Source organism: Uloborus diversus, chromosome 1 (assembly GCF_026930045.1).
Source record: "Uloborus diversus isolate 005 chromosome 1, Udiv.v.3.1, whole genome shotgun sequence".
NCBI classification, from domain to species: Eukaryota; Metazoa; Arthropoda; class Arachnida; order Araneae; family Uloboridae; genus Uloborus; species Uloborus diversus.
In genome coordinates, this window is record NC_072731.1 from 224,318,142 (window position 1) to 224,329,479 (window position 11,338).

The 11,338-nt window shown below is 33.3% G+C and overlaps 1 protein-coding gene across 1 annotated transcript in view; it reads left to right on the forward strand.

Moving 5' to 3' along the window:
• The window catches only part of LOC129225252 (transaldolase-like), a 31,677-nt gene extending 29,902 nt beyond the window's left edge, over window positions 1-1,775 (forward strand). The window contains exon 8 of the mRNA XM_054859837.1: window positions 810-1,775. Coding sequence (XP_054715812.1) covers window positions 810-967 — 158 coding nt within the window. The 3' untranslated portion in view covers window positions 968-1,775. The remainder of the gene's footprint in view (window positions 1-809) is intronic.
• Window positions 1,776-11,338: the final 9,563 nt, after the last annotated feature.

Below are 11,338 nucleotides of genomic sequence, written 5' to 3' on the forward strand. Positions count from 1 at the left end.
TTTCCCGGACTTTAGCATCGACTTTTTCGAGAAGTTCGGCGTTCACTATGCTGGGTCTCCCACTTCGATCTTCGTCGTGAACATTGGTTCGGCCATTTTTAAATCTTATGACCCACTGACGCACTCCACCTTCAGTGATAATGTTGTCCCCATACACTTCACAAAGCTGCCGATAGATTTCTATCGGTTTACAGTTTTTTGCAGTCAGAAACCTTATTACTGCGCGCACCTCGCAGCTCGCGGGATTTTCAATTAACGCAGACATTTCAAACCGTCACAGTATCTGAACGAACACAGCACGAACCTCTCACTAGCACGGCTAGATGCAGACTGAGCTGCGCAACGCTTTGACCCCAAGATGGCCGCGCTAGCCCCGCCCCTAGCGGACACAGACGAAAACGTAATCTACTTTCTGGATAGCCCTCGTATATAAAGTGTATGTACTTTTAACGTATATGACAATAACTTTTTGAGAAAAAAAAATGGTGCCCACCATCGGACCATTTTTTTCAGAATATGCTCTTTGATACAGAAAGGTTGAAGACCCCTAATGTAGTCAGTGGGTTTAAATACAACAGATTTCTCTATTTGTATGTAGCTTTAGGAGTCACTTGTTTTTCTACCGATGCAGCTTTCAATAGAAACTATGTTAAGAAAAAGGCTTATTTTTGACAATAGTGGCATTAGCTAACTATTGACTAAATCTAAATTGATCATCTAAACTATTGACTAGGCTTTGTACAGATTTTGAATCATTTTAATTTCATTTTTCTTTTGTATAATGGTGATTATATTTTGTTCTTTTGTAGCTAAAAATATGAACATCGAAAAAGTATCTTTTGATGAACCTAAATTTAGATGGGAATTGAATGATGATCCAATGGCTTGTGATAAATTGGCAGATGGTATTAGAAAATTTGCTGCTGATGCCATCAAGCTTGAAAACATGCTGAAAATAAGAATATAAATTTTTTGTGCAGAACCTTTTTTAATTTTAATACACCTATATTTTGATATTTTGTGATATTTAAAATTTGATATTTTTGTATTTGATAGATGTTTTTGCATATTTTTAGACTCTGATATGGATCTTGCTTGTACTAAATATTTTGCGCAAAGATAAAGATTAAAAAAATAAAAAATAAAAATGCCCTTTTCATAATGTTCCTTCTTGAATCAATTAGTTTTCTCAGAAGTCATAAAGACGTTAATGTAAATTTAATTTCACAAGTTTTAATTCGTTTTATAAATGTGAAGACATAGCAGTTGATGCAAAAGGAACTATTAAAGTAAATTTTATTCAGGTATAAATATTTAAATTGATGACGATGCATAAATAAATATTTTATTTTTAAATGCCAATGCAAGTAATTTTTAATGATGATTAAAAAAAGAAAGATGCAAAAACTTTTTGTAAAACTATCAAATTATTTGTTTATTTCAGTTTTATATTTTTATTGTTAAGTTAAAACTGAAGAGCATACCTTTTTTTGAAAACAATTCTTAGAATCTCATTTATTTAGTCACACATTCTAATGTAAAAAAGTATGTTCGTAAAATAAATTGAATGAATAAAAATAATTGAAAGGTCTTAAAACTTGTATTTTTTTATATTTTAGTTTTGATTTTACTGAGTAAAAGTTCCTTGTATGTTACATTTTAAAACTCTGCCTGCATACTGTATATTTTGTTACTGGTTGCTTTGAAACAAAATTTCATTATGGCCAATATAGAAAATTGAATTGTATGTTTCTTTGAGAAATAAAGCAATAAATCAAAACAATTCATCTGTTTTTCATGTTTTCATTGCTTTATATTTAAAATGTGACAATCCACTTATCTTTCAATTTTTGCACCAGTTTCTTTCGATGTAATATTGTGTGACATGGTATAGGGCTCCGTGTTTTTGTTGTAGTATGAAACTGCATTGGGTTCTTCTAATTCTGCTTGTAAAGGATGTACTATTTTTACTTTTTTCTGAATATTTATCTTCAATCATTTAAATATCACCTGAACTAAAAGAGAGATAACCGGATTTGAGCCTCAAAAAGAAATGAGCTTTGGTGAGCATATAAAAGGATTAGTAATTCGTGATTTGTAGATTTTTCTGCTATTTTTTATGATGTTGAGCTTTAGAATTTTATATTTCATCGTACTTAAACTAAAAGCATTGGCCAAGAGCCTCAAGCTGTAGATATTTTTATGTCTAAATTTTAGTCTTTACAACCAGACTTGTTTTTTTATATACATATTAGTTCTTTAAGCTATCACCCCTAGGTAAATCTATGTATATAAAAGTTACATAGTTAGGCAATAAATTCTATCTTAATTTATTTCACAATTTTTATTTGATCGGTTATTTAACATTTTAATGGCGTTTTAAATGTTTTGTCTAGATGGCAGGTTACTTTAATCAAGATTTTCACTTTATTTAATGGCTTATTTTAAAATGGCAAATTATTTTTATTTATTTTAACGGAACTCTTAGTTTTGTTTAAAAGTTCATTAAAAGGACAAAAAAACCTATTTTGTCGCCAAACCAAGTACCGTAAACAAGGGCTACTTTGGTCCACATTTTGGAACTTTTCTCAATCACTTTGTAACTTCATATTTTTATGCTGCGGAAACTTAATTTACACATCTAAATTTCTCTTAATTTTATCTTGAAATAGTGATCATTTTGTTTCTTTGCATTATTACCATTTTTTATTTGGGCTAATGTTAGCCTTGCGTTTGGGTTTCTTTGGCCCTAAGTGATTTTCCCTATTTAAAATAAATCAACACATGATGACCATTCCAGTTAGATCTGTAACATGTTTGACTTAGTTTATATTTAAGTAACTGCTAAAGAAATATCGATCTATCAAAAAAAATTGCCTCAAATTTTGACAGAAGTTAACTTTCATTTGAAAATGAAAATTTTTGACCATTAAGCCATTGTAGAACTAACTAGAGTCAAAGAAAGATGTTTTCATATGAACTCTTTATTTGAAAGAAAAATAAATTTTATTTACAAGAAATTTGAGTCATATAATTGATTAAAGGAAAATTTAAAATCTTTTTAAAATGTCGATGCATACCTAGTTATTGTCTCGGGGAAATTTTCAGCAGAGAACGGTCATAATTTCATTAGTTGTGGAGGCTGAATAATTTTATTAACAGAACATCATTCGTAAAAACAAAGGATTCTAAACTGTCGGCCATTATCAAATCTTGCTGGTGTGCTCCATTTTGCTCTTAATATCAAGCTCCTTCTTCTACATCAACAGCTATCCCCAAAAATCTGTGCTCATTCCATTCTACAACAATTTTCTGCCAACTTTTAAAGAAATTTAATAAAATTTGTAAGAAGTAGATGCAACTGGGTCAACTTTTTCTAAACCTGCTACAATTTTTAGTTTCCCTTCATCTTCCATAGTAAAAATCATGTAACTGAGTCTTGATGAGTTGAATCTGTAATCGCTCTCTTTATCCGTTGCTGAGAATTCCAGTTTTTTTCTTGTGTTTTTCTATGCTTTGAGTTTTACTTTTAGCTTTTTTTGAGCACTTTTATTATACTTGGATTGATTGTCATGGAAAAATCTGAGGCCTGCTTTTGCTTATCTCAAAAACTAGACCACTTAGGGACTTCTGGATTTCACTAAAGCTTAATCTTAAGGTACAACTTAACGCTGAAAAATTAAAATTCTAAAATAAAATTATTTCTGTTAAGATGGAAAACAGAAAATTTCATGTAATTTCCCCCATTAAAGGTTCAAGTATAATACCCATAGTCACAAATTTTGTTGCCATGCAACAGTAATGTTAATTGTAAATGTGTTGTAGTAATCATAGTGAAAATTTTGAATCAAGGCTTCTCTGAAGCAAGCATGAAATGTATTCACCGTCATTAATCGATAAACAGGGCTAAGTAAAGAGACATATCGCGAGGATCTTTATCATGAGTAACTTGTATGTTTTGAACAATAAGTTAGAGTAGCCTGTAACGTAGCTGCCAACGTGTAAGATTTATTAGATAAAAATGGAACAACGTTTAAAAGCACGAAAAGAATAAAAAGTTTTTAAAAACGCAGACATGTTTCGGAGGCAATAGCCTCCTTCCTCAGTGCGAAATGAACAAATGGATGAATGAAGGTCAAGGGAGAGTTTAAATGCGTAATTGGAAAAATATTGACCAATCGGGTATCAGCGAGTGCCGAGGCAAAATATGACGTATTCTAACATGTAAGATTGAATACGATTGGAGAAAAATGCGGAACAGCAAAAGACTCATTGTAAAGATTATTTAAGTTTTTATGAATGTAAAAGGATTCCAGAAAATCTAATTCACCTACTGTTGTAGGTCTGCAAATGATCTTAGCCTCCGAAAAGACAAAATTGTGCGAACGAAATTTAAGTGAACGCCTTGTCTGTCCCACTTAACCAATATTACATTGACAAGGAATGTGATGTATGCCCCACTGATCAGTGGGGCATATATCACTTAACTGTGGGGCTTAAATTTCGTTTGAAAGAACATGAAAACTACGTTAAAAAATAGGAACTGAACAAATCTTCAATTGCTAAACATTGTTGGGACACAGGGCACAATTTTGTCTTTTCGGAGGCTAAGATCATTTGCAGACTTACAACAGTAGGTGAATTAGATTTTCTGGAATCCTTTTACATTCATAAAAACTTAAATAATCTTTGCAATGCGTCTTTTGTTGTTCCACATTTTTCTCCAATCTTATTCAATCTTGCATGTTAGAATATGTCATATTTTGCCTCAGCACTCGCTGATAGCTGATTGGTCAATGTTTTTCCGGTTACGCATTTAAACTCTCCCCTGACCTTGATTCATCCATTTGTTCATTTCGCACTGAGGAAGGAGGCTATTGCCTCCGAAACATGTCTGCGTTTTAAAAAACTTTTTATCCTTTTTGTGCTTTTAAAGGTTGTTCCATTTTTATCTAATATACCTTGCACAAAGCTATCGCTTTTCAATCTTGTAAGATTTAGCCTTACATTGTAAGATTTTTGGAGGTATTGAAAGTTTGTAAGATCTTATGGCATAATTGTAAGATAATTAGGTTTTAGATCTCTGGTATTGCTTTTTTTAGTGAGTTTCCTGTTATGTTGCTTCAGAAGAATAGATAAACTGCAGATGAAGAGCCTAAGATAAGCTCCAAAGTGAATTTCGCTCTGTACAAATAGATAATTTGCCCGATGTTGTGCTAAAAAGAGAGAGGATCGATAAAAAAAGGCTGCTTTGAAGAAATTAGTTGATGTCAATGGTTTATTGAAGTATGAAAGGCTCTCCTTTTCTATGCTTTCCATTCTAGCCATACCTCACAGCAATGTAGAGTGCAAAATAATATTCAGTAGTGTCAGAAAGAGCAGGACAGAGCTGTGCAGTTCTGTCTGACAATAATCTGGATAACATTTTAATCATTAAGAACTTACAAAAAAAAAAAAAAAACTTTTGTTTTGGATAAGTTATTGAAATAAAATTTTTGAATGTTTAGTCAGCAACTTAAAAAAGCTTAAGTTCTAGTTAAATAAGTTTCAGCAAAAGCAGCTGACTGCATTAATTTACAAAAGAAAAAGTAAGATAATACAGCAAGTAATTAGTTTCTTCCAAAAGAATATTTTTAAAGATTAATATTAAATGATGCAACTTACAGAAAAATATTTAAAAATATTTTAAAATTGCACATTTGTATTCTTAAATTTTTAAATGCACAGGCCTGCCCTTTTGAAACTAACTGCTTATTGTAATCCTATGTTTCTCTTTTGTGAATCCAGTTTTTTTTTTTTCCTTTGTGTGCTGATTAATTACAAGTAAAGATTTGAAAGTATAATGTTTTTAGTTTTAAGGGTTTGTTGTGTGTTGGTTAAAAAAGTGTACAAATACACCCACGGCATGTATTGTAAGATTTTTAAAGTTGATATGTTGGCAGCTATGCTTTAATATTAAAATAGTTTTAATTAAATTAGCAAACAAATAAATCCTAGAGAGGAACAAGAATTAATTTTTAGTGGCAACTGTTTAAAATTTTAGGCACATATATAGGTTTTTTTCCTCTTAGTACAGAGCATTTATACGAAAAAATAAGGTGAAATTTCGGGATGGTAACATTATTCTATTTCTGAAATGCATTTACACTAAAAAAGAATAAAATAACTGTATTTAAAAAAAAGAAAATACTAAGCACTTTTTATAATGCACTCAAAAGGACAAAATAACTTTTCGGGATCAGAAAGGACAATTTAAGTATTCCTGTAGTTTTTAAAAGTTCTAAGAAAATGACACCACAAACGAAGAAAAGCGCGGTTTTAGTCATTTAAAACCTAACTCTAGTTGTGGTACGCGGAACCTTAACGGGCCAGCGTAACGTTAATGACGTTCTGCAACCACATCTAGGACCGTCCAGGAGCAGTTTTCCAACAAGATAAAGCTCGCCCGCATACAGCTAGAGTTGCTCAAGACTTACATCCTTTCGAGACTCTTCCATGGCCAGCCCGCTCGCCTGACTTGTCCCCTATAGAGCATGTATGGGATCAGCTGAAATCCCAGATGTCACTGTGCTACTCTCTACAAGATTTAGAAGTGGCTGTTCAAAATTTGGGGGTCCATCTGCCTAAGTACAACATCAGAAGTTAAATTAGCTCAATATCGGACCGTATTGCGGCATGTATTGCAGCAAAAGGGGGTCCAACGCGCTATTGAAGTACCACTGTATTTATCTCGTTTCTTAGCCAGTATTAGTTTAATTGTCTAGATTTTGGGATCAAGTGTATCTCTCATCTGTATTATTCTGTACATTAAATTTCACTTCAATCCAATGCTTCCTTCCTGAGTGCACATTACTGAGTGCTTGGGACTGCTCTCTAGTGGAATCTGTCAAAATATGCTGAGAAAATTGCGCCCTGAACCTCTGATGGTTGACAACGTTTCTTTTTCTCCATTTGGGCCAAAGAAGGACCCAAGGGCCAAAGTAGCCCGCGTTTATAATAATGGCGGCAATGAATGAAATAACCGCCAAGATTTAAATTTATTAATCGAACATGCTTTTGTTTAGGGCCTATTGAGTAACATAAAAAATCTGTCAAATTTTGTAATTCCTGCGAGAGAACTCAAAGAGAGTTGTCAGTTCTCCTGCAACTTTTGGTTGTGTTGGTGAGCTTTCTGCACTGATGAAGAGGCTCCATTGTAGCCTTGAAATAGCTATATGCTGTATCTTCTTCAATATTTGTGCTTTATTTACGTTGTTTTTCACTTTAATCATATTGTAGCACAAAGCTTATATGATAATTTTTCATATAACCTGTATTAAATAGTTGAAAAGGCTCATTGTGGCTAGACCAAAAAAAATGCAGCGATCGTTATGGGACTGGGTCAGCATTTCCAGGGATTAGCAAGCGTCAACGAGCAGGGATCGGAGCATACTACTGTCTAACCACGGATTGCATGGAATTTTCAAACGTCCAGATAAGACGAATCTATGTGAATAAGAGGGAAAAGTAAAAATTTAATGCGCGTATTCCGCTCATTTGAATGAGACTCTGCTTCTGCAAAAGCTGACATCGGTAAAAAAATAATAGATTCGTCCATTTCCGGCTGTAAAACGGATGTTTGTCCTTCCATACAATCCGTGGTCAGACAGTAATAATTATTGAACAAGAGCTGTTCATAATCATATAAACTAACATGCTATATGGAATTTTTTTAGGAAGTTGAAGACTTTTTTAGGCTGTTTTGAGTGACGAGGGGGGGGGGGGGGGCTTCTGATGTTTTCTCGTGTAACTGTTTTGGAATTGTAGTTTTAAAAACGCCGTTTTAATAGAGTTTGTCAACGTTTGGGTAACGGAGAGGAGTTTCCAGGGTTGTCCCCGTAACACTTTTTTTAAAAAAAATAAAGTCTAGTTTTTATAATCTTTATATATCTATTGCCAATAATCTATGATCAAGTAACGCTCCTGACGTCATCAACAATGGAAACTCTTTCCACAGCATGATAATTTGATAACATGTTTTGGTAATGCTTGACGTGCAGGGAAATGCTTTATTTTGACAAGGCTGAACTGGATCCGGTCACTTCACTGGTTTACTGGTAAGACTGTCATTTCAGGGGAATGAAGAAACGAAAAATTGGTCAACAATGAACGCTACGTACTGGACTTTTGGGTCAATCCACTGGAGTTAGGATTAAAATTTCAACTATCAAAATATCATCAAACAGGCAGTTGCTTCGTTAAAATGTAGAAGCAATTTTCATCCTTCATATCTTGACAGGCCATTTTCTAGTAATAATAATAATAACGAAGAAGTTTGGACTGTCTTTGGTAATGAAAAGGTAAGGAAGGCTCTTCTCGGCAAAAAAAATCTTAAACTGATGTTTTGAAGACGCATATTAAAGCCATCTTGATCAAACTTAGAGGAAGGGGTTTAGGGTTCTCTCTCAGAAATTTTGCAAAGTTTAAAAGGTTTTTTAAACATCTTTTAAAACGTTATATCAGACTTCTCTGTTATTGACTTATGGAGGAACGAAGGGGTTTGGAGATTCTCCCCCCCCCTTTTTTTTTGAACTGATGATATCCTAAGATCTCAGTCTTGAACTTCGTTTGGGGACTTCAGAAAAAGATCTCCGGATTTTTTTTTTTTTTTAAAGGAGTCATAAAAAGCAGCTTTACGCTATCTAAAGGAATTATTCTCTTTCTGAATTTTTATCCTCAAACTGGAGTCTTTATAATGCAAATTTAAGTCAACCATGAATTTAAAGGAAAGATGGAGTGCGTTCGGGAATTTTTTCTCTCGCAAATTTTTAAAATAAAAGTTTTAAAAATGAAAATTTAAACTATATTTGGTGACGTTAATGTTCGGGTAATCTCACTCACAATGTTTTGAAATAAAAATCTTAACGTTGAGGCTATCTTTGATGGAAAACTAAAATATTTTAAAACTTGTCATGATGGCTTGTGTAAAGAATAAATGTAATAAATACAATTGCATTTTAATTGTACATTACACCAGGTTAACACTTTTCCTAAGCATAAAGGACATCATTTTGTTGTGAAGCATTTCCCCATTTCAGAGTACAGTCAACTCTCAATAACTTGGAAGTCCCGAGAAACCAGCCAAAACGTTCGAGTTATTGGTAGTTCAAATTATGGGGAAGCTTCCACAACAGTCTCAAGAGTTTGGGACCCGAAGAAAATTTCGAGATAAAGGAATATTCAAGTTATTAGCTTCAAGTTATCGAGATTCGACGGAAGTTTGTAAGACACAATATAATTATAAACATGTTAGATTGAAATAAATAAGGATAAGTAATGGAAATATCAAGTGCAGGGAAGGTTTCAAACGAGAGAAGCAGTAAAATATTTGAGAAAAAAATCTCCCAAGCAAAGTTTTTATTTTTAGCTACGCCTTTCTTGGTTAGGAGTGCAGAATTTGGATCTTGATCATAGTCATTTTGAGGTTCACAGTATGCAGTTTATCTTATGCAAAAGTACCCTCAATCATCACCAGAATAGACCTTATGCTGTTCAGGGGCGGATACAGGATTTCATTTTTTGGGGGTTTGGGGGTGGGGGGGGGGATGTCATGGCCAGAGGTGATAGTGGACTCAAGTAATATTTTCTGAAAACAGTCTAAAAATTTCGGAAACTATGAGGAAGCTCGACACTCCCCCCCCCACCCTCCTCACGTAAAAAAAATTCAAATTTGCATACAGAAACCATAGAAATAACCATTTTTAAAGTTGTTTTTAAAAATAATTTTTCATGTTAAGAATGTGTTGTCAGCCCTAAATTTTCAGAAACGGTAACCCAAGATTTTCGAAAATTTCGGATCACGAACACCCCTTGGTCATGCTTCAGAATGGAGTCTTACGTACGACAATTTTCTTGAACTTGGGTTAAATTTAATTAAAATTATAATCATTAAAATAAATCACTTGGTTTGGACCTCTGGGATTCATCTTGTAAAAGCCGTAAAGGAACAGTATGATATTTCCTGTTCTAATGGGGTGAACTTTGAATTTGTGCTGCTAACTGATGTAACTAAAAAGTTATTGCATATTAATAATAATAAAATGAACATTATGATAATAGCTTCTTACGATGGTCACTGCACTTTTTTAGATTTTATGTACTGATATCTCCATAAAAAAGGTTCATTTCATTCGACACATGCATCTTGTATGCAGAAATAAACTATTAAAACTTCATTTAAAAATGTGGCGAAAATTTAATTAAAGATTAAATATTTTATGAATGTAATTCGAACATTGATAAATACTCACAGATTGATTCTTTTCCCCCCAGTTGTAGGAAAATCGGAGGTGGACGAGGACGTTCTAGTCTCAGAGTCTGATACAGGAACTCGGAATATGTTTCCATCGGATTTGGGTTCATCAGCTTTTTCTAACTTTGCAAAAATAGACAACCAATGTTTTGTAACTCGAAAGCTTCATTGTTTTTGTAATAGGTAGTCCTTTTCTGATAAACGCGGCTTTTTTCAGTACAGTTTCCGTCTAATACGAAGGGTTAATTTTAGGGAACCCTCGTATAACGAGGTTTCACGCAAACATGAAACGAAAATTTTACATTTTTTGCACGACACAAAATCTAAAACGATGATTAATCTAATCAATTGTTTACAACACATTTACAAATAAACTCAGCACGAGCAAAAACAAAACTGTCTAAAAATCACGTCAGAAAAGAATAATAATTCACAGATTTTACATAAAAAATATTTACACACTCAAATGCTTTATCAATTGAAGCGATGCCTGTAGCTCTGGAAATAGTTTTACAACAACGATCGTCAATTAAATTTGTTGCATAAAAAGCGTTAGGGCGGCAGACACTTCTTCGTTACTTTTCATTTTCTGGCGCCTGAAGACATTGCCGTAGAAAAACTGTCTCAAGCAGAGCTAAATCAATAGAAAAATGACATGTAATGCCACAAAAAAGGGATTCAAAAGTTATTTACTTTTTCTAATATTCTCGTTCAGGTTTCTTTTTTTCTTTCAAGCAGTCATTTTCACTGCTCAAATGCAATGAACGATTACAAATAAAAATAAATTAATATTACGGTTGCAAAGTATTGTCGCAGATTAAGGGAGGGGGGTCGTGACACTCATGACCACTCCTTGTATCCACACCTTCATGTTATGTCCAAAAAAATTTGAATTAAAATTTTTTAATTTTTAATTTTTTTTAAGCAAATATTCAAATATTGTCGCGGATTTGGCGGAGGGGGGTCATGACCTCTCCCCCCCTTGTGTCCGGCACTGGCGCTGCCGAGTCTTACTAATTTCTAACTTTTTAAATTCTAATTGTTTTT